Raw genomic sequence first — 24,317 nt, forward strand, 5'->3', positions numbered from 1 at the left:
AAATTAATTGGAATCAGTCCCGGCTGAAGCTTATTATGCCGAATGGCCATTTTTTTCCTCTATTCGGGGCATACACCACTGCGACCAATATTTGATCTATTGTGGTATATCCCGTGTCCTTTGTATAGTGAATGTCGTATTTACTTTATCACTACATATTGAGGAGTTATAAAGTACTAGGTTTTGTTACAGTAGTTATTTTCTACTTAATCGCAAGGAAGGATTCTGATTGATGGATTCCGCTTTTGAAACACCTCTTTTTCAGTCAAAATCGGATTTCTTAAATCAAGAATCAGAAAAATCAAGAAATTACTGCCTCAAATCAGTGAACAAGAATAGAAGATTGGGAATAATTACCCATTTCATTGTTTCAAGATCCATCTCGGCCACACATAAATCAGGACCTATCATTTTGATCAAGGTATAAAACGTACTAAGGACCAAAGTGTTTTCCTTTGATCACTAAAATATATTGTTCCTACTAATTTATGTGGATTGGCTCTTTTCGACGAGAAGCTGAACCGCTCGCGCGGAGGCTTTGTGCCACAAGCCGACATGTACCGAGACCATCAAGGGAATCTTCTCATGAGCGAGCATAAGGTGGTCGAGACGTGGCGGCAGCGTTACGATGAGCACCTTAATGGCGACGTTGCAAGCACCGAAGGTGGTGTGATAACAGATCTAGAAGTACGTGCGCAGGACGAAAGACTTCCGACCCCTAACCTCCAGTTGTTGGCCAGTTGAAAAGCCACAAATTCGTTGGGACAAATCAACTACCAAGCGAGCTACTAAAATACGGTTGAGGAGAACAGCTGACAGCACTACACTGGACCATAACCAAGATTTGGAAAGAGGAAGTATTACCGAAGGAATGGATGGAAGGTATCGTGCGTTCTATCTACAAAAAGGGCGACTAGTTTCATTACGGGAATTATCGCGCGATCACACTACTGAGCGCTGCCTACAAGATACTCTCTCAAATTTTATGCCACCGTCTATCATCGATTGCAACAGAGTTCCTGGGCAATATTAGGCTGGATTTATCGGTGAACGCGCTACAACGGACCAGATGTTCATAATCCGCCAGGTGTGCCCATGCATCACTTGTTCATCGATTTTGCAACGGCGTATGATAAAATCGATCACGACCAGCTATGGCAGATTATGCACGAATACGGATTCCCGGATAAACTGATACGATTGATCAAGGCGACGATGGATCGAATGATGTGCGTAGTTCAAGTATCAAGGACACTCTCGAGTCCCTTCGAATTTCGCAGAGGGTGATGGTCTTTCGTGCTTGCTGTTTAATATTGCTTTAGAAGGCGTAACAAGGATAATGGTAATTGATATAGTATTGATATGATGCTCGCAAATTTGAGACGATGGCGGAAACGTACATCCGACAGAAGAATGAAGCCAGGCGAGTTGAATGAATTATTAATGTGTCGAAGACAAAGTACATGAAGGCAAAGGGCTCCAGGGAGAAATCACCAAGTTCGCCTCCCGAAATTTCTATCGATGATGAAATCGAGACGGTAATAGTAGTTTACGCAACAAGGTGCAGAATGACGATTTTTACAGCACGAGTCGTACATTTATCCAACGAGGCTTGCCGAGTTGGATAATTACGACGAGTGCTGGAAAAATCGAGTTCTGCACCGAGTTGCGTACAACGTTTTTTGCAATTTCATAAATTACCCTTGAGGATAGTTTTCAACAAAACTTTTTCATCAAACTGCACACTGATGTCCATAGCCAATGTTTAAGAAAATCTGATCATAATAGGTTGTACTGTGCAGTTGTCACAATTTTTCATAACTGCGTCCAGAAAGCATCAAGAAGTTGACCAAAACTGAAAACAGTGCTGTAATGGTTCATTACGCAACGCAAATCAGTGCTGTAATGAATCATTACAGCACTGTTAATTAGGTGTGGGAAAGTAGGCCTTTTCCTGTCAGATTTGCGTGAGGTAAAACAGCCTATTGCGATGAGAAATTGCAAAAAGGATTTTGTGTACTTGTACTGGTGACCGCCAAAAACGACACAAGCAGAGAAATTCAAAGATGCATTGTGGCACTAAATTGAGCTTAATTTGGACTCCGCTGAACTCTACGATCGAGCAAAGATCGTCATAACACAAAGTTAGCTTTTTACAGAACGCTGATTAGACCGGTAGTCCTCTATGGGAACGAAGCATGGACCCAACGTGCAGAGGGCCAACGCGCCCTTGGAGTTTTCGAACGGAAGGTACGCAACACCATCTACGGCGGATTGCAGATGGCAAACGGGACTTGGAGAAAGTGAATGAACCGTGAGCTGCATCAGGTGCTGAGAAAACCAACTATCGTCCACACAGCAAAAATCTGGAGGCTACGGTGGGTGGGTCACGTCATCAGGATGTCGGAGAGCAACCCGATTAAAATGATTCTCGATTAAAATGATCCGGTACAAGAAGACGTAGTGTGCTGCGAGCTAGGTGGGTCGATCAAGTGGAGGACGATTTGCGGACCCTTCGCAGAGTGCGGAACTGGAGACGCACAGCCATGGACCGCGTAGAATTCAGACGACTCCTGTTTACAGCAGATGACACTCAGGCCTGTCCCACCGGTAAGCTAAGCGAATATCGAAGCACCCTTATTGGTACGTGCAGGAATGGCTTAGGGTTCCGACTAGATCGTCGCTAGACAGATCTTCGAAGCTATCCACAATGGAAAATCGGTCTTACTCTCGGCTGCGGTCGTGTTCCTCCATGTTCCACCTTGTATCGAATATATTGATTTATATATTTGCAAGAAAAATAAAACTCGATTAAATAATCATACTTACAAGGATGTGTCGGTGCGAACGGGTACTCCAGCGTGGGTAACCGCGGTGGGTGTGGCCCTGCCGGATGCAACGAAGGAGGACAGTGATAGCAAAACATTCCACGACCCGCTGTAGCGGAACCCAGCTGAAAGAGAGTGCAGAGGAGAAAAGGTGAAGTTAGAGTTCAGGTCGTTCACGGGGAAGTGGAGTGGAATTGTTCAAATTCCACTTCGACACTCAAGGATATAAGGTAAACGAATTTCCCGCAAATTTCGCGTGAAGATTGATCGGAATGTACAATGCAGAAGCCTGAAGTGTTTTGTTTCGCTCCTTTCCTGTGATTTTACTCACATTCGACAGAAGCGCGAAATTAAGCACAACACGTTCCCGTGCGCTTCTTCCAGCTTCAAGGCCCGTCATCGTCGTCGTCATCGTCCACTTGAGCGACGGGTTCTACATCCTTTAACCGTATCGCGGCCTTCAGATCTTGTTTGTTGGCTCGACGCTGTCGCTTCCAACAATTAATACCCGTATGAATGTTAGGAAACTATGTGTGTTCTGTGCCTCTTGAAGCTGGGGCGTTCGGTAATTGAATAAAACGAGTTTATTAAATGAGTAAGAAAATTGCGTGATTTTATTAAGGCAAATTAAACGAAGCGAAACAACAGCTCGCGCGATGGGACGGAAAAGAATTCAGCATACGAGGGCAGCCTACCCAAATCGTTTTGATGGAAGAAGAGTTTGCGATCGCGATAAGGAGGTACAAATTCTGTTTATTTCACTTCTTTTGAGACTCAAGTGTTGGTAACCATTTGGTATTCAACACTTGTGAGTTTGGCTTACAAACTAGGGGTGGCATGTTGAATTTCATTTCGGAAGAATTGTAGGACCAAGAATTGTCGAAATGCCTCCCTACCGTTGAAGGTCCTGTATGTCATTTGATGGAGTGTTAGAATGTACTCTTGAAACCCCTTTTTATTAGAAGTGCAAAACAACAGTTCACATATGCCGCCGATGCCAATTCTTCTGAGGAAGGATTACTGGTGTTCCCTTGAGGTTCAGTTGAACGGGGATAATTAAACATGTAACGGAAATGGGAAGGAAAATACGCTAATCACATGGTGTCCGCACACTCGATGGTAATCAAGGTTCCCAATTCATTCGTTTTTTATGCTTTTCAATAGTTCCTCAACTTTATTTTTCAACTATGTGTCAACTTTGTCAGAGATTTTCCCAAAATAAACTGTTAATCTATCGAATTACAATGTTAGCGTCGAATTGTAATTTCTTTAATGTAACTTTTAGCCTTGTTGTTACTTAAAGCATCCATCTTCAATTCAGTTATGGTAACTCTATTCCCATCATAACCCCCATAGGCAAATTCAATTACTCGCCACCACGGATCATCATCATTGTCGCTACTCGACATCAGCATAGCTAATCGCAGCACAGGGAAAGGGGTTAAACATCGAAATGCGTGCCATGTGACCACCGTCGTCGTCGCGCTGCAACTCTACAAAGAGGACGAGGCTCGAAAATGCATGCGACATCGGCTAGTGAGTAGAATGCAAACATCGCGGGAGGCGCCCAGCCGGCCAAAGTCTACCCCAAATCGATTCGATCCAATTGAAGACCAACATGGCACACTCTCTTCCTCTTTCTCTCTACTATACTCACTGGCACTATTAGTTAGTGCTGGTGGTTCTGCTGCTGATGCTGCTTTGTTTATGGTGCAGGATTGTATACGAACCGTATATTCATCAGCAGCCGCAGCAGCGCGAGAGACCCATTCGTCTTGATTAATTTAATTCTGTTTGATGGCATTCACTCATAACGAACACTTTGGCTTGTTCGGCCTGGATCGTGACACGATCCACTGCACTGTACCACTGGCGATGGCAAGTGGTTCTTCGACCGGTCTGGCTGCTCTGATAAATTAGTTTTTATTACAATTAATTTATGAATACATTATTAACAGCGTTTATAGTCAAACAATTTCATCTAAATTAACTTAAATTGAATTTGACGCTAGCACACGGCGACCGAGTGACTCCGGCCCGGAGAGTGCGATGAAGAGGCTGCGAATTCATCATGACTAGAGTGTGTTTACGATTATTCTACTTTTTAGATAAGTTTAACTCCAGAGGTACGTTTTTCTTCGCCTACGAGGCGCTGCCACCCACTTAATTGAACTTCCGATAACTCTTGAAGTGTTTAATCATACAATTTAGATTGTTTAGGTATCAGAAGGCCGGCTCCAGAGGCACGTTATCCTCCATTTGGGACATTTAGGACATCGCCATAATTAAAAACAAAACGCTTATTTCATTATCTGCCTGAGGGAAAAGGAAGGAAATGAGGATTAGGATTAGGACTAACACATAAGCGTATCACAAACGGTTCAAACAGCGCCCTGAAAAGAGCACTGTACCGAATAACGCATAAAGCGAAAGAGAGCCTATAGCTTTTTACCACAGCGGGTTAAGAACAACAGAACACCCTGAAGTCAGTTTCACTCAATAAGTGTTCACCGAAAACTCGGAAACGCAGTTGCGGAAAAACTGGACAGTTATATTTTAAATGATACGAAGTTCCATAATCGGATTCACATCTCTCACAGGCAAATGAATCAGCTTGCTGAATATTCGCCATATCTGAGTCGACAGTGGCCAGTCAATGCTTTGACCAGAATGCTGCAATTCTACTTTGACAGATTTGTTAGATACTTCGCCACCCTTGGAGATGGCTCAGTACATTACAATTTGGTTTGACAACAGGACTTCAAACTATTCCAGTATTGTCTGTGTTGAGTGGCAGCTCTGGTGTGAATCAGAAGCTTTACCCAACACATCAATCTCGGAATAGCTGGCGCAGGGCCAATGATTACCAGCCAGAATTGATCCATCAGCCAATTCATTACCAGCGATGGAATTATGGCCAGGCACCCATACAAGGTGACTCAAACTTTCAGGGGATAGACAAAATGATCGGGACAGGTAAAATTTTCACTTTTCAAAAAATGTTCAACTAGCTGTAGCTTTTTGAAAAGTGTATCGAATATTCTCAAATTTTTACTGTATGTTCATCAACTAGTTGTGTATCAGTGGTTCAAATTTGGAAAAGATCGGGCCATTTTCCACGAAGTTATAAGGATTCTTGAGTAAGATAAAATTATCCGATAGCCAACTTTGAGCTATTATATCTCCGGATGTAATGAATCGATTGCAATGAAATTTTGACCATTCATGACTTATATAATGAACTCTTAAAAACATTTGACTTTTCTTGAAGTTTTTAACAAGAGCAAAAGTTATAGCGATTTTATTTTTCTTGCGATTTTTTAGCAAATTGGTCTATTTTTAATATGTATTCCATTACTTTTACAATTTGTTGGCGGCAATGTTGTTACTTTCCTTCAAAACACATTTATATATAAGTAAATTAGAGGGAAATTAAATGAACTATAATTTGCATCTTGAATTTTGAAACGATGTTGAAATTTTGGATTATTTTATGTTTTATTAGAAAAATAATCTAATCGTTATAATTTTCTTCTGTGTTAAGAATTTTAAGTTAAGTAAACGGTTTTTAATAGATCATTATATAAGTCATAAATGGTCAAAATTTCATTGCATTCGGTTCATTGAATCCGGAGATATAATAGCTCAAAGTCGGCTATCGGATAATTTTACCTTTTCCAAGAATAATTATAACTTCGTGGAAAATGGCCTGATCTTTCCCAAATTTGGACCACTGATACACAACTAGTTGATGAACTTACAGTAAAAATTTGAGAATATTTGATGCACTTTTTGAAAAGTTACAGTTAGTTGAAAATTTTGTGGAAAGTGAAAATTTTGCCTGTCCCGATCATTTTGTCTATCCCCTGTACTTTACCTGTTCATTCCACAAAAGTGGTGACAAGACTCCCCCTTGGGGTCATCCACAAACACTCAATTTTCTAATCGCCGCTTGACGCAATGTAGAGAAGAGATGTCGGTTTTTGAGCATATACTATGACCCCGTGCGGCTTCCAATATGGCATGGAAAGACACGTTGTCAAAAGCACCATCGAAATCTAAGAAAACACCTAAATGCGAATGCTTTCTCAATATCGTAAAAAAAACCATGTGTAAAGAGTCACAGTTGACTTACCAAATTGATAGGCATGTCGGTTCACATGAAGAGGCACGATGGACAGACGAACATCATGGATGTGACAATCTGCAATGCGATCTAAGCATTTCAGAAGAAAAGAGGTTAAACTGATAGGTCTGAAACTTGCTTCTTCATACGATGTACGCCCCACTTTGGAATAATTTTTACAGTAATATCCGGCCAAGATTAGCGAAAATACCAGCAACCTACAAATAAGTAGTTTTTTTTTTTCAAAACATGTTTGAAGATATTAAATCTTTTCTAATGCAAAATAAGATAAATCCCATCTGCCCCAGGAGATTTTAAAGGAGCAATGCTATTTAGTGCCCACTCTATCGATTCCATAGTTACAATACTCCGCACCGGAGCCAGAGATTTTTTTTTGTATTTTCGAGATTTTTAGCCCTAGGCTAGTTCGTCTCGAACCACGCTTTACTTCCCTTCCGAAGGAAGAACTCACATTTTTGCGAGTTTGTCGGGAGTGGGATTCGATCCCAGGTCCTCGGCATGACAGTCAAGTGTTCCAACCATCACATCAGATCCGCTCCACTGGAGCCAGAGAATCATAATTACAAGAAAAGACATCACGTTCATCCAAAGATGTAATATCCACACATTCGGGGAAATGTGTACTGAATAAACATTCCAAAACTTCCTCAACAGAGGAAGTGAAGTCGCCATTTGGCAAACGAAGTTCATTCACTTGAAAATCTTTAGATTTCGCAAGAATTTTGTTCAACCGACTGACTTTACCTAAATTGGAAACATTTGTACAAAGGTTTATCCAGCCGTATCGTTTAGCAGACAGAAGAGCTTTCTGGTAGGCCTTGCGAGTTGACCTGAAAGCCTTCGAGCCAACCGAACGTCGTCGGTTCCAACTATTTCTACATTGTTTACTGGAGCTTCGCCAGATGAGAGTTCCTCTGGTGGCCTTTACACTTCACATACAGCAGAGGACAAGCTACTTCAAAAACTTCCATGATGAATGTCGTTGTAGTATCAACGGAATCATCTAAATCTCTTGAAGTGTCAATGGATGGATGAGTACCCATGAAATTTGTCCGCAACCAAATCAGTAAAGAGGTCCCAGTTGGTTGAATGGGTATTCCCGAAACGCAAAGTTTGCGAAGTAACATTCAAGTATTCAAAAAAAGATGTAGCGATGGTCAGATATGGATTCTTCATTTGACACATGCCAATTGGTCAGCTCATGACTAAATCTACTAGAGCAATGCGTTATGTGTAACACTTCCTCTTTGGCAGATACTTTGAAGGTTGGGCGGTTACCTGTGTTAAATAATCCATGTACTGTGCTACTTAAGTACGCCATCAAATTGGTGCTTCTCAGGCTAATGTCTGAGCTGCCCGGATGATATGGTGAGCATTAGCATCACTGCCAACAATTAGAAGAAAGCCTTTTGAAGTGCAGTATGCGATGACTTGTTTGAAAGCATCCGCAGGGGATGGTTCATCATATGGTAAATAAACCGAACAATATACGTATTTCCTGATGAAATTTCCAACAGATCAATTGTGACAGTACATACATTTCTGGTGGTTAACTCAGAGATGAGTGTAGCAATGACTACGTTGTTGACAAGCTCGAGGCATGACACGCTAGTTTGGCGTTTCATTTTTACTAAAAGTAGTAAACATCGGGTTTGCAAGGTTTCCTAGATAGAAATGCTCCTCACAGAAGTAAGGTTCTTGGACTAAGGCCACTTAGGCTATACCTGTACCATTTTCCATATGTCTGCAAAGATTGTTCGTTGCTGTTCATTTATGCTAAAGATTGATCTGAGCAATCCTAACCGTAGCCACTATCCAATCTAGGTAAGATGAAACTCATTACAATCACAGCACAACAAAGAACAGCAGCAATAAAACCAGACCAGAATTGATTGAAAAACGCCAATGGCGAGGGCACACAGAATATACAGTGTAAATCGCATAATGCGAAACCATGTGAAAAATTAAATTTATTAACAACATCTTCATAATCCCGCCCTTATTAAGCCTCAAGTTTGAGACTAAAGAAGGGCTGCTGATTGTCTCGGAGAAACACAAGGTCCACTGCACCATATTCCGATTAGCGCAGTAAGGACAAAACACTGTGGAGGATACCCTGGTACTCCACAGGCTCTGTAAGCGGTTTGGGTTTTATGAAACCCCCCCTAGCCATTCATTTCTAGGTTAGGCAAGCATATAGCCGCATCACACCATGAATTAGGGGTCACATGCTTAGTGGATTCTTGCCACCGAAACAGGCGGCCCGTAGTGTTATTCTTAGCCAATTGAGACAATGTTACCGACACTGAACAGCAATCTAGGCTGCTCGAGAAAACAACGCAACAATGAAGGATAACTACGAAAATGTGTTCTGTTGCGGATATGAACGTCAGAAGCGGTTAATTGACCTTCCGATAATTCTCAAAAGTGTTTTTAATCATACAATTTTGATTGTTCGCTGTAGGATTCATCCGGAAATCAAAAATCGCCAATCCAGGATATTGGATTCACACATGACCTCGACTAATGTCGGGCCTAATCGTACCAACACCAATCGCAATTATTGGCGCTCAACAAAATGGACAACATATTCACATTTAGCACACTCCAACTCCAGTTTCTCCCCTTTCCCATCAACAGCTTATCCCGATTCCAAATCCGAAACCCCCATTTGCCTCTATTTATGGAATCAATCAACGCACGCCATTGCACAAATTGAATAAATATCCGTGCAATTATTTATTGAATCGCTCCGCCCGATGATGCTATTGGGCTGCAGCAAAGTTTGCAGTGCACACTTATGCTGTTTATCTCACCAACAAAACGCAACGTGACGTTTCCGTTTACGAACCCCCTCGAACTACGCGTAGTGCGCTCCAATCCACCGCCAAAGCTGCGGAAGCATGATATCAAAATCGGTCCGTATATCTATTTATGGGTTGTCGTATAATCGTTTGATAGATTATAACCGAGCATGTGTAACAACTAATTGAAATTAAATCATGCATAATAGTTTTGAAATATGTGTAATTTGGAGATTATGTAAACCAATAACGATTTGAGAGCAGTTGTAATGAATTTCGATTCGAATGAGCCGATGCAAACTAACAGATGATGAAATTTCAACCAAATTAGACGAAACATTATGGAGTTTAGGGGTATACGATATGCATTTTTCATGTTGAACGAAACTTACAGTCCTGAGGACTGTAATGAAAAATGTACATCCTGGATGATTGTCCGAAATCGCCTTGGTCTGCGGCCAGGTGAAATATCTGTCCATATGCTGCAAATGTGCAGTAGCTCAAAAATCATGAATTTTTCACTTGTATCAATTCAAACAAACGTAGAGGATTTCTCTCCAGCGACATCTTCAGAAATACCTGCAGGCGTTTCTTCGGGAATTTCGACTTCTCCAGAATTTCTCCATAAACGTCGTGTCTCCAATAAATGCTTCAGGCATTCCTCCACGATTCCTTAAGGAATACTTACAGATGCTTCTGCAAGGATGCATCAAAGAATTCCTCCAGGAATTGGCACAAATGTCCCAAATGGAAGATAACGTGCCTCTGGAGCCGGCCTTCTGATGATTCCATCTGTAATTATTCAAATTATTCTGCAGAATTTTCTTCCAGGAATTTTTACAGAAAATTCTACAAGGGACTATTTAAAATAGATTAGGAAGTTCCTTCAACATTTAAAAATCTTTTAAGAGTTTTTTCAATATTCCTTCAGACATTCTTCTAGGAATTTGTTTAGAAATCTATTCTGGGAGTTCTTGAGGAATTCCTCATGTGCATGTTTTCCCGATTGTTCCTGGGATTTTTTTCAGAAAATCCTCCTGGTACTCCTCCGAGAATTCTTCCAGGAATTCTTCCAAGGATTCCCTCAGGAATTTCTCCAGGGATTCACTTGAAAATTGCTTCTGTGATTTTTTTCACTTGGAAATTGCTCCAGTCTAGGCTCCAGTGGTTCTTCAAGGAATGCCTTCAAGGATTCCTTTAGACAGTCCTCCAGGAATTCTTCCAGGCATTTCTCCTGGAATTCTTCCAGGAATGCCTCCAGGGATTACTTCAGGAATTCATACAGGCAGTTGTCCAGGGATTCTTCAAGGCTTCCGTCAGGAATTGCTACAGACATTCCTCCAGGAATTCCTTCAGAACTTTGTCCATGCATTCCTCCAGGAGTTACTTCAGAGATTCCTCCAGGAATTCCTCCAAGGATACCTCCAAGAATTGTTCCAGAGATTCCTTCAGGAATTCCTCCAGAGATTCCTTCAGGAATTCCTCCAGAGTTCATCAAGGAATGTCTTCAAGGATTCCTTCAGAGAGTCCTCCAGGAATTCTTCCAGGCATTGCTCCTGGACTTCCTCCAGGCATTAATATAGGAATTCCTACAGTCATTCTTTCAAGGATTCCTCCAGAAAATAATCCAGGAAATCCTTCAGGAATACCTCCAGGGAATACTTTAGGACTTCACCCGGGCAGTTGTCCAGGGATTCTTCCAGGCTTCCGTCAGGAGTTGCTACAGGCATTCCTCCAGATATTCCTTCAGAACTTCCTCCAGGAATTACTCCAGAGATTCCTCCAGGAATTCTTCCAAGGATACCTACAGTAATTGCCCCAAGGATTCCTTCTGGAATTTCTCCATTGATTCTTCAAGGCCATCAGGGCGTCCTCCAAGCATTCCTCCAGGAATTCCTTCAGACATTCCTCCTGGGATTCCTCCAGGAATTCCTCCAGGAGTTCCTCCTGAAAATTTGCCAGGAATTCCTTCAAAGGTTCCCTTAGGAATTCCTCCAGGATTTTTTTCCAGACATTCTTCCAGGATTTCATCCAGGAATTCTTACAGGGACTCCTCTAGGAAATATCTGAAGAATTCCTCCAGGGATTCGACGGTGGAATTCTTCCAGAGATTTCTTCAAGCATGATTTCAGACACGCCTCCAGAGATTCATTCAGTCATTCAGTCATTCAGGATGTCATCCAGCATTTTTTCCAGGAATTAACCTTGAGAATTCCTGCAATAGTTCCTCCAGGATTTCCTTCAAGGGTTCCTCCAGGAATTCCTATAGGGATTCCTCTACAGCAATTTATCCAGGAAATCATCCAGGCATTCCTCCGGGAATTCCTTCAGATATTCACAAATGTCCAAGTGATTACTTTCGGATTTTTAAAAAAAGTACTACACTCTTTAAAGTCTAAACTAGAACTGAATCACTTAATTTATTCTTCTATCCTGGTAACCTAACTTCACTTCTAACTCACCGGGTCAGCATTGGCGTAACTAGGATTTTTTCCTGGAGGGGGCCCAGGGGGGGCCTGACTTGAGATGAATTTTAAGCGGGATGGGCGCCCGATATGTGAATATGCAAATCAGTATTGTAGTTTTGAGTAATCAAAATGACTGTTTCAGATTTGTTCATAGTTTTGTAAACTATATGAGTACGAACAATTCCTCCAAGTTTTTATTTCCATAGCTTAATTCAGTGATTCCATCTTGGCTTCTTCCAGAAATAATCAAGACTTCATCTAGGGATTCCACTAGACATTTTTTCGGGGATTTGTCCTGGGATATCTTTAGGGGTTCCTCCATAATTGTTCCAGTGCTTTTTTCGAAGTTTCCTTCAGGAATTTCTCCAGAGATCCTTTAAGGTATTTCTGCAGGTATTCAGAGATTTCTACAAGGATATCTCCATATATGCCTTCCAAAATTCCACTAGAGATTGCTCCAATAATTACATCTGGAATGATTCGAAGTATTCCTGCAGGAATGTATTCCAGAAATTCTTTTAGAAAATTTTACTTAGAGATTCTTAAAAAACACTCCAAGAATTGCTTGAAAAATTTGTACAAAAAACCTTTAGGGATCCTAGTTTTTTTTATGTGTATTAACGAGATTTAAAAATCTCGTTAATACACATAAAAAAAACTAAAGCCCTAGGCTAGTTCATCTCGGGACCCACGCTTTACTGCCCTTCCGAAGGAAGAACTCACATTTTGCGAGTTTGTCGGGAGTGTTCTAACCATCCCACCAGGTCCACTCCACTAGGGATCCTAGTATTCCTTCAACAAATACTGCATACATTGATTTCTTCATTTTTTTATCCAGGAATATTCCTACAAAAATTCTTCCAGGTATTCGCTAAGAAAGCTCTCCTGAGATTCCATAAAGAGTTCCTAATGGGGCTTGCTTCCGGGATTCCTCATCGGGTTTCTTCAGAAATTACTTCAAGAGTTCCTCCAGGGCTTCACCGGAAATTTCTTCTGTTATTCTTACAAAAACGAAATCCGAGATTATTTTGAAAATTTCTAGAAGAACTCTTATTGGGATTCCTTCAGAAACTCCCGCATGAATTAATCAAGGATTTCAGGATTTCCTCAGGAGTTTCAGCGGTTTCTTCAGTATTTCCCCTGAAAATTCTTCAGAAAATCCACCTGGAATTCCCTAAGAAATCGAATTTTGTAATTCATCACGAATAAATCTGGAGATTCCTTTGGGAACTCCTTCGGAAATTCCTCCCGGATTTTTTTCAAGAATTATTCCAGGTATTCCTCCTGGCATGCCTCTAGGATTTCATTCAGGCATTTCTCCAGAGACTTCTGCAAGAGTTCTACCAAGAATTTCTCCAGTTATTACCCCAGGTATTTCCTCAGGAATTACTCCAGGAATTTATTCAAGTTTGGATCCAGGAATTCTTCCATGAATTCCTCCGAAAATTCTTCCAGGAATTTCTTCTCTAGGGTTTCCTCTGCACATTCCTCCAGGATTTATTTCATGGATCCCTCCAGGAATTCCAACGATGATTCCTGCAGTAATTCCTCCAGAAAATCCTCTTGGAACTCCACCAGAAATTCCTTTCTGAATTCCTCTAAAAATTTCTCCAGGAATTCCTTCAGAAATTTCTCCATGGATTCCTTCCAGAATTCCTCTAGAGATTCTTGCAGGAATTCATTCAGGGATTCTCAAGATATTCATTTAGGGATTCCTCCTGCAGTTCTTCCATGAATAGTTCCACGGATTTTCCCCAAGATTTCCTATAGAGATTTGTCCAGGAATTCCTCCTGAGGTTCTCCCAGAAATTGATTCAGGATTTCCTCCAGGTTTTTTTTTTGCAAGAATTCCCCCAGGGATTCTTCCAAGTAATTCTCTGGAAATTCCTCTAAGGATGCCTCCAGGAATTCCTCAAGAGGTTACTTAAGTATTACCCCAAGAATCCCTTCAGAAAGTCCTCCAGGAATTGATCCAGGAACTCCCATAGGAATTCCTTCAGAAATTACTACCGCAATTCCTTCAGGAATTCCTCCTGGAATTCCTCTGGGAATTCCTCTATGAATTTCTCTTGGATTTTCTTCAGAAATTTCTCTTGGAGTTTCTTCAGAAATTTCTCTTGGAATTTCTTCAGAAATTTCTTTTGGAATTTCTTCAGAAATTCCTCCATTAACTGCTTCAAGAATTTCTCTCGAGATTCCTCCAGGAATTCATTCAAGAATTCTTTCAGGGATAGTTCCAAGGAATTTCCACAGAAATTCCTTTACAGATTAATCCAGGAATTCTTCCTGGGATTCCGCAAAAAAATTATCCAGAACTTCCTGCATGAATTTGTCCAGAACTTTCCAGGCATTCCTCCTGAGGTTTCTTCAGAAATTGCTTCACAGATTCCTCCAGGGATTTTCCAAAAAAATTTCCCAGGGATTCTTCCAAGAATTTCTCGAGAAATTTCTCTGAGGATTCCTCTAGGAATTTTTCAAGAGGTTTCTTTAGAAATTTCTCCTGGGAGTTTCTCCATGGACTCATCCCGGGATTTCTCCAGCAATTCATCTAGAGTTTGCTTCGGGAGTTCTTCTAAAAACTCCAAACTCCACTAGATTGCTCCCAGAATTCTTCTGAAAACTCCACCAGAAACTCATCTAGAAATGTATCCAGAGATTATTCCAGGCATTAGTTCAGGAATTTCTCCAGGGATATTTTAAGGAAATTCCCCAGGTATCCTCCAGGGATTTCTTAAGGAATTTCTCGAGAGATTCCTCCAGGAATTGATACAGGCATGTCTCCAGGAATTTATCCAGGGGTTACTCCAGACATTCCTTCAGAAGTTCCTCCAGAGATTTCTATAGGGATTCCTCCAGGCATTAATCCAGGATTCCTTCAGAAATTACTACCGCAAATTCTCCAAGAATTTATCTAGAAAATCCTCCAGGGATTCATTTAGAAATTACCCCAAGAATTCCTCCCGGAGTTTATCCAAGAAATATTCCAATAATTCTTCCTGAGATTCCTGAATGATTTCCTCCTGAGATATCTCTAGGAATTGCTTCAAATATTTTTTCAGGAATCCTCCAGGAAATCCTCAAGGGATTCTTTTAAAAATTTCCCCTCAAATTCTTTCTGGAATTTATTCAAGAATTATTCCAGGTATTCCTCCTGGCATTCTTCCAGGATTTCATCCAGGCATTTCTCCAGGGACTCCTCCAGGAGTTCTACCACGAATTTCACCAAAAATTACCCCAAGTATTTCTTCTGGAATACTTTCGGTAATTTATTCAGGAATGGATCCAGGAATTCCTCCAGGAATTTCTTCGGAAATTCGTACAGCAATTCCTTCAGGAATTGTTCCAGGAATTCCTCCAGAAATCCTTCCAGGGTTTCCCCCAAGAAATAATCCAGGAATTTCTTCTCCGAGGTTTCCTCTACACATTCCTCAGGAATTATTTCATGGATTTTTCCAGAAGTTCCTCCGATGATTGCTCCAGTAATTCTTCCAGAAATTCCATCTGAAATTGCTCCTGCAAGTCCTCCAGAAATTCCTCTGGAAATTTCTCCTGGAACTTCATTAGAAATTCCTCTCAGAATTCCTCTAGGAATTTCTCTAGGAATTTCTTTAGGAATTTCTCTATGAATATATTCAGAAATTTCTCTGTGGATTCCTTCCAGAATTCCTCTAGAGATTCTTCCAGGAATTCATTGAAGGATTCCTCAAAGATTTGATTAAGGGATTCCTCCTGGAATTCATCCATGAATAGTTCCATGGAATTTCCCCAAGATTTCCAATAAAGATTTGTCAAGAAATTCCTCCTGAAATTCCACCTGGAACTTGTCCGGAAGTTCCTCCAGAAATTTGTTTCAAGGATTTCTCCAGGATTCTTTCCAAGAATATCTCCAGGGATTCTTTCAAGAATTTTTGTAGAAATTTCTCTAAGAAATTTTGCGGGAATTCCTTATGAGGTTTCTTCAGAAATACTCCAGGAATTCCTTCAGAAAGCCCTTCAGGAATTTATATAGGAATTCCTTCAGGAATTCCTCAGAAATTACTACCGCAGTGTCTCCAGGGGCTCCTCAAGAAATTCCACCAAGATTTACCGTAGGTCCAGGAATCCCTCCAGGAATTTCTTCGGAAATTCCTACAGCATTCCGCCAGGAATTTCTGCAGGAAATCCTTTAGAGATTGCTTCCGATATTCTTTCAGGAGATTCTTCAGGAAATTCTATAGGAATTTTTCCAAGGGAAATTCTTTCAGGTTTCCTCTAGGAATAAATCCATGAATTTCTACTTCAGGGATTCTTCTAGAAATCCGTCCAGGAGTTACTTCACGGGTTCTTCTAGAAATTCCACCAGGAATTCCTCCAAGAATATACCAGAAATTCCTGCAGGGATTCCTATAAGGATTCTTCCGTGAGATTCCTCCAAGAATTTCTCCTGGAATTCCTCCTGGAATTCCTCCAGAAATTCCTCTGGGAATTCTTCTAGAAATTTATCTTGGAATTTCATCAGAAATTTCTGTAATGTTCCATGCATTACTCCAAGAAGTTCTCCAGGGATGCCTCCTTCAGAAATTTATCCATTAACTTCAGAGCCAAGGGCTGAAATTCTCTATAAAAAAGACAAATCAATCAATCAATCCATTAATTTTTCCAGGGAATCCGCCAGGAATTTGTCCAAAAAATTTTCTAGGATTTTCTCCAGAAATCCATCTTGGAATTGCTGAGAAAATTTGCTTATGATTTCACAAAAAAAATGTGCCTATGATGCTTCGTTCTATGATTTTTCAAAGTAGGTGATGTCTGTGGAAAATGTTTGATTTTCACTGGAGTTTTCCGGAAAATTAGGCTACCCTGATTTTTTTCAATTAAGTTTTTCAAATATATATGATCCCTACCTAATTTCATTAACCTTCAGAAACTTCATACCAATTTGTACGATAATAAAAAAAACCCTAATACTTTAGCCATTAGTCCAGAAACTTTTCCAGAGATTCCGCATGGAATTTTTCCAGAAGTAATTTCTGCAGGGATTTCTGATGCGGATTCTTCAGATTTTTTTTCCTGAAATTCCTAGCATAATTGCTTTTCGGATTCCTCCAGGAATTCATCCAGGGATTCCTCCAGGTATACTTTCACAAATTACTCCAGGGATTCCTGCAGGTATTGCTCCGAGAATTCTTGTAATGATTTCTTCCGAAATTTCTCTCGGGATTTTTTTTTAATTTATTCAAAGGTTAGTTAAAAAATTACAGTATTCCGTTCATAATGTTTTTCAGGGATTCTCCCTAGGGTTTTTTTTAGGATTACTTGTAGATTTTTTGAATAATATGAAGGATTTCTAGAGGAATTCCTCCAGCGATTTGTATTGAAATTCTTTTAGATAATTTTAGAGGGACATAGGAGCCAAGAAATCATCCAGGAATTCTTTCACAATTATCTCATGAATACCAAGTCTTTTACAAGTCCAATCATAAATACCTTCAAATTTACGATTACATCTTGCAGCACCAACTATTAAATATATTAAAACTTCCTCAATGACCATTTGAATTTGTGCGTTGTTTGATAGACGAAAAAATACACCTGGCCCACGAAATAAAAGAAATTAATAGTGACCGACTAGAAATCACCTCCAGCATGGTTTTAATGAATACACTCGCGTTTACGTTTCAGCTACGTACATCTATTCTCACTAGGAATTCACAAACTTTTGCTGGAATTCCATTCCAAATTCAACCAGAGTTTTTTCCCACATGATACTGGATTTCCATAAAGAATCACTTAACCATATTTTGCAGTAATGCTGCTTGAAAATTCAAAGATTCTTAAAGATACCCATCCAGGAATTCCTGGAAATTATCATTTAGTTTTAATTTCTCAGCGATTTAAAAAAGAAGATGTACAAAGTATTGCTTTTTATATAATTCTGAGTGGTGTTATAGCTGTTTGCTATACAGCGCACCACGTCCGAAGTTAGGTCCGACGCACGGATTTGGAGAAAAAATCCAACTTCGCTAGTCGAAAACTCCGATTTTCAACTAAATTGAGAATATAGATCTATGTTTGTCACCACGACAGTGGTTTTCAGATTTTTTCTAATTTCCATATATAAAGTCATGAAAAATTTCTGGGGGGGGGGGCTGGCGGATTCTGGGGGGGGCCTGGCCCCCCTGGCCCCCCCTCTAGTTACGCCAATGCGGGTCAGCCTGGGAAACAATGATGTCGCTGTACTGCTTCTCATCGAATTGTCACGTTTCAGGACTCCGGTTTCATCGTGACAAAGTTGCTTCGCGTGGCGTGGGAACTGGTGTCTCGATGATCTGGCAGGCGCGGATGAAACGTTGCATAGCACCGTATGGGAACTATGGTGCGTCAACTAAATTGATGAACTGGCAGGTTGTGATACAATGTTGTTTCGAGCCGTGTGGTAACTACGGTGCGTTGATGATGCTGTTAGATTACAGGTGACGACCTGAACATAACTCCCCCCTTTCTAGCTTGAACCGTCCCGGTTCAACCCGATATCCGTATCCATGGATGCAGATGGTTTGATAATAATTTTCGACCAGATTGTCCTTATCTCCTTGAACAGGTAAATACATATTATTAGAAAAATGATTATTATTAGTGTTCCTCCATTGGAAGCATGGCGATTTGTTGATTCTAAAACATCGATCCTGTGCCTGTTGTTTATATGCAGCTCTTGTAAGGTTTGTGTTTCTGTCTTGATTGTTTTTGATTTGTTGATAAACGTTGATTGCAGTGGAAGTATTTCCAAATGATTGTTGTTATCGAATTCGAAATTTTGAAATGATTCATTATCTACTTGTATCGAACAGTTTCTGAAGCTGATAAGAAATGATCCTGTTAGATTTTTATTTCCAAACCCGCAACTGTTCTTCAATTGCACAGTTGAATATGCATTTCGAATGAGTATTTTTCCACTTCCGATAGGCTTGATTTCATTGACTCTGTTGTCCTTTTTGAATGGACAGTTACTAGGATTTCCTTTTAGTAATCGATGAATGCACGTATCGTCGGAGACATTTTTCATTGTTTGTAATTTGCAAATAATATGTTGCTCGATGTTCACGCAAGTATCATTTGTTATAAATGTAACGTTGGTTCCTAATACTGCCTTCGTGAAATCAATTGCTATTACTTCGCCATTTACAGGTATGTTTTCTACAATAATTTGCTGGTAGGACCCAGGTAAGAATTTTGGAATTTTTATGAGAAACACAATGGATGATCCGTTGTAATAGGCTGCCGGTTCTAGAAACTCATAGACCTGTTCATCGTTGTTTATGGAGATTCCTGCGCGTTCCAAACTTTTGGCTATGTACTCGATTTCTGTTGTTTGAAGTATTCCTTTAGACAAAACGCCTACTTTAGCCATGACAATCGAATCTGAGATGTCTTCCAAATGTCTTTGTACCACATCCAGGTTGAAGATTAACCTCTGGAAATGTTGAATATGTTCCCAGGAGACCTTCATATTTTTGTTTGATCTAATCTGACTCGTTAGTTTGCCTAATTCTTCCTTTTCATTGAGAACTGTTTTTGTCATGTTATTGATTCTTTCTTGAAACTGATTGTTTATTTTAATTTGAAGATTGTTTGATTCTATGAGGTTCTTGTTAGAATATTGTAAAAGGTTTATATTTTGATTTAAGTTTACTAAGTCATTATTATCCAAATTCCCTGTTATTGTTTTAATTAAAGTGCCTAGAATATTGATTGCTCTTTTCGACTTTCTCCGAATGCTAAGCTTTTGTAGTGTCGCGTTTGTTTGACTAAATTTAATCTTTAAAATATCCTTAAAATCTCTGGTATGCAAGTTTGAATCTATCTGATTGATCATTATGTCGTATTGTTGTAAAATCTCGTGAAATGTATTAAGAGTTATTTTATGAACCAACCAATCGTGTCCATTTGAAATGAAAGTTTTACCAACTTTTAGCGCTACAATACCCGGGTTGTTATTCAAATCGGTAATTTCTAAGTATGTGCCTTGTGCTGAAAAATAAAGGTATGGAGAAAGGATTGGGATTATGGATAGTATGGATAACATCCTCCGCAACATCGTGTCCGGACCTGTGAAAATAAACATAATTTTAGAATTTATTTCCATTTGTGGTCAAGTACCGGCATAATACTGAAAATTTTGATACAACTCCCAATATTTTTTTTTCATTATTATTACTGTTTATGCCAGTACTTTCAAATAATTTTCCGTTTCCTTTTCAATTTCGATTTATGAATTTTTCTGGAGTTCTGATCTATTATGCATACGTCCTTATTTTCTTTTACTTTAATTTCTGCATATCTTTCTTCGTGTTTCAGATTATTTCTCTTCCTTTGATAGACTGTTTTATTCTCTTCGAATTCTTCAGGTTCCTCTCTATTCAGGTTCAATTTTTCTAATTCTTTTTGTTTGCGTTGAATTTGTTTTTCCTTCATTTCTCGAAAAAACGTTTCTTTTTGTCTTATTCTCTCATCGAGGTCCTGTGGTACAGTAGAATTATTACGTATTCCGTGAAATAATTCTCTAGGTGTTAAATTGGTTTGACTATGAATCGAGTCGTTGTAAATGGCCATGGCCAAATTAATTTTTGTAGATTCTGGAAGGTCTTTAGTTGAATTTTTGTTTGATAGAATGTTGTGTAGTTCCCTCAAGGTTCGATGAACAATTTCTACTACACCGTTTGAGGATGATTGACCTAGACTGGTGAAGTGGTATTCAATTTGATTCTCCTCTAAAAATTCTCTCATTGCAGCTGAAGTAAATGAGGCTTCGGAGTCCATGACAAGAGTTATTGGTTTCCCTAGCATTGTTATGAATTTGGAAAATGCTTGTATTATATGAACATGGTTTCGTGTTTTAATGGGTATAGCGATTGCTAACCTCGAAAATTTATCGCAAAATGTCAAGTACAATTTATTTCTCATTATAAAGATGTCAAGATGCACGATTTCCAATGGTTTTGATGGTATTTGAGTAAATTTGAATTTCATTTTGTACGGATGTCGCTCATATTTACTTTTTTGGCATAACTTGCACATATTTATGAAACGTGTGATCTTGGATTTCATTTTAGGAAAAAAGTATTCGGTTTTAATATGTTTAAAAGTTTCTACAATCCCTCTATGATTGTAGTTATGTCGCGCTTGAATAATCTGATCTTGTTCAATTTCTTCAGTAACATCGGTTAACATTTTTTCCGTCCAGAACATTTTGAACGTTTTAGCTCTAGAAAAATAGTTTTTGTAAATAATTTGCAAACTTCGTAAAATATCAGTTTTGCAAAATAATCCATTTGTGCAGGTTGGACTTGCATAGTCTTTCAGTATGTTAATCAGAATACCAGGACTAAAATTTAGTTTTTTAATTGTTACTCTCGTATGATGTGGAAAAATAACAGAAGTTTCTACACTATCTTCAGAAGATTGTTCTAAAACAATTTGGTTTCGAAATTCGTTCAACGGTTTTTCTGTACTAGGAATAAAGTCTCCATCATCCGTATCAGCCGAATGTTGTGTCATGCTATCTTCGCTGGTTGTATGTATTTCAGCTACTGTTGAATTTTCTGGTTCTATTCTTGATAATGCATCCGCGTTTCTATTCAAAGTGCCTTTTTTGTATGTAATGTCAAATTCATACTCTTCTAATTCTAGTTTCATATGTAATAACTTTCGATTTAAATCTTTCTTCTGTCTGAGCCATATCAAAGCTTTATGGTCAGTTCGTAACTGAAATTTTGTTCCATAAATGTATGGTCTAAAATGCTTTACAGCCCACACAATGGCAGCAAGTTCTTTTTCTGTGGCAGACCAATTACATTCTGTATCATTTAGGGTTCGCGATGCATATGCAATTGGATGTTCTTTTGAATCTTCGAATTTCTGTGAAAGAACCGCGCTAAGTGCAAAGTCGCTTGCATCGGTTTCAAGAATGAATGGCTTATCGAAATCTGGGTACCGTAAGATAGGGTCGGATGTAAGCAGTTGTTTGCAATCATCGAAACAATTTTTAAACTCCTCATTATGAATAATTTGTGCTCCCTTTTTCAAACATTTTGTTAAAGGTTTTGTTAGTTTCGCAAAGTCTTTTATAAACTTCCTATAATAACCAAGAAGTCCAAGAAACCCTTTTATTTGCTTTGTTGTTTTTGGTAAAGGCCAGGTTAAGATTTTTTCGATTTTGTTTGGATTTGGTTTGATACCATCTTCCGTTACAACATGACCAAGACATTCACATTGTTTTTGCAAAAATTCGCATTTATCCACTTGTAGCTTCAAATTGGCCTCAATCAATCTACGTAGCACTTTATTTAAATTATCCAAGTGTTGCTGCAGAGAATTTCCAAAAACAATAATATCATCTAGATAAACTAGACAACATTTTCCAATAAGGTCGCATAAAATTCGATTCATTGCGCGCTGGAAAGTAGCTGGCGCATTTTTTAATCCAAAAGGCATTCGAATGAATTCAAAATGCCCTTTTTCGGTACTGAAGGCTGTCTTTGACCTGTCTCTGGGGTCTACTTCAATTTGATGAAAACCCGATTTGAGATCGAGCGTAGTGAAGTAAACGCTTCTTCCTAATTTGTCTAAAATTTCATCCATGTTAGGGATTGGAAATTTGTCGTCGATCGTCTTTTCATTGAGTTTGCGATAATCGACCACAATTCTCCATTTCTTTTTTCCACTAGCATCCATTTTTTTTGGGACTATCCAAATTGGCGATGTCCAAGGTGAAATCGAGTTTTGGATTATTCCGTCCGCGAGCATTTCGTTTATTTGCTTTTCTACCTCGGGTTTATGAATATTCGGGTAACGATAAGTTTTTGTATGAATCGGTAAATCGTCCACTGTTCGAATTCTATGTTTAGTTGCCGTGGTGCATGTCAGTTTTTCTCCAGCTTTCTGAATAATGTTTATATTCTTCCTCAGAACATCAAGTAGTTTGGATTTCTCCTCATAATTTAGATGATTTGTACGAATCAAATTATCTAATTCCTCATATTTCAAACCGCTTTTGCCTTGTATGTTGCCTTGATTAAAATTTATTTCCAGTAACTTGTCCACTTTATTAACTTTAATTGGTTCAACCCAATTAAATGCGATATTTTCACCGTAATTCATTGCTAATGATGTTATGAAACCATCTTTAGCAGTATAAACGCCTGGAGGTATAGAAACTTCTGAAAGTTTCAATTTTCTAGATAGAAAAACATCGCCTTTCTGCTCAACAACTGGAATTTTGATGAGTTTCGCTGAATTGGCGTTAATTGTTACGTCAGGAGATCCCATTTTTCTAATTTCTAATATAACAGTCTTGTGTGGAAATTTCAAAGTATTATTTCCGATGTCCAATACTGCTTGTAACTGTGACAAAGTCTCGTATCCCAAAATTCCATCAAAGAAACTGTGAAATTTGAATAAGTAGAATGGTACGTCTTTCTTAACTCCAAATATTTGGGTGACAAATTTTTGTGAAGATTTGTGGTGGCCACTGTTATTTGAAATTTTAATAGTTTTACATGATACTTTTCTCGATTCAGGAATCAAATGAGGTGATATGAAATTTTTGTTGGAACCACTATCGATTAAGATTTTTGCTTTGTAACCTGTTGGAAGTTTCATAAACGTGTACGGTAGACCATTATTTGCATTTATTTCAATTTTTCTTTGAAACAGGCAATTTGAAAATTTACTTCCTCTTCTTCTGAACTTGATTCGTTATTATCTTCGACATCATCCGAGGGTTTTTCAGATTCATCATCACAAGTGTCGTGGTTGTTAATTCTATTTGATCTTAAGGAAGGGTCGATTTCCATTGGAGAACTTTTTTGTCTATCGGAATGTCTAGGAAACCGTGCAGACGAATGTTGTGGGTGCGGTTCAAATTTGTCACTTTTTTGATTAAATTTTCCACTGGGTTTTTGCGAATTTGGGGTTGTTTGCTTTTTTGTTAATTCTGCATTTTTAAATTTACATAGGAATGCATAAGCACTTTCCAAATCCTCCGGTTTAGATGCTTGCGCGTAACCGAAATATGGCTTGCTAAGGCCGTTGA

The 24,317-nt window shown here is 39.1% G+C and overlaps 1 protein-coding gene across 1 annotated transcript in view; it reads right to left on the bottom strand.

Moving 5' to 3' along the window:
* Positions 1 to 24,317, bottom strand: part of LOC109411791 (diencephalon/mesencephalon homeobox protein 1) — a 117,075-nt gene that overhangs the window by 62,598 nt on the left and 30,160 nt on the right. Inside the window, exon 2 of the mRNA XM_029855331.2 lies at positions 2,830 to 2,953. Within this exon, the coding sequence (XP_029711191.2) occupies positions 2,830 to 2,926 (97 nt within the window). The 5' untranslated portion in view covers positions 2,927 to 2,953. The remainder of the gene's footprint in view (positions 1 to 2,829; positions 2,954 to 24,317) is intronic.

This window comes from Aedes albopictus, chromosome 2 (assembly GCF_035046485.1).
Source record: "Aedes albopictus strain Foshan chromosome 2, AalbF5, whole genome shotgun sequence".
NCBI lineage: Eukaryota > Metazoa > Arthropoda > Insecta > Diptera > Culicidae > Aedes > Aedes albopictus.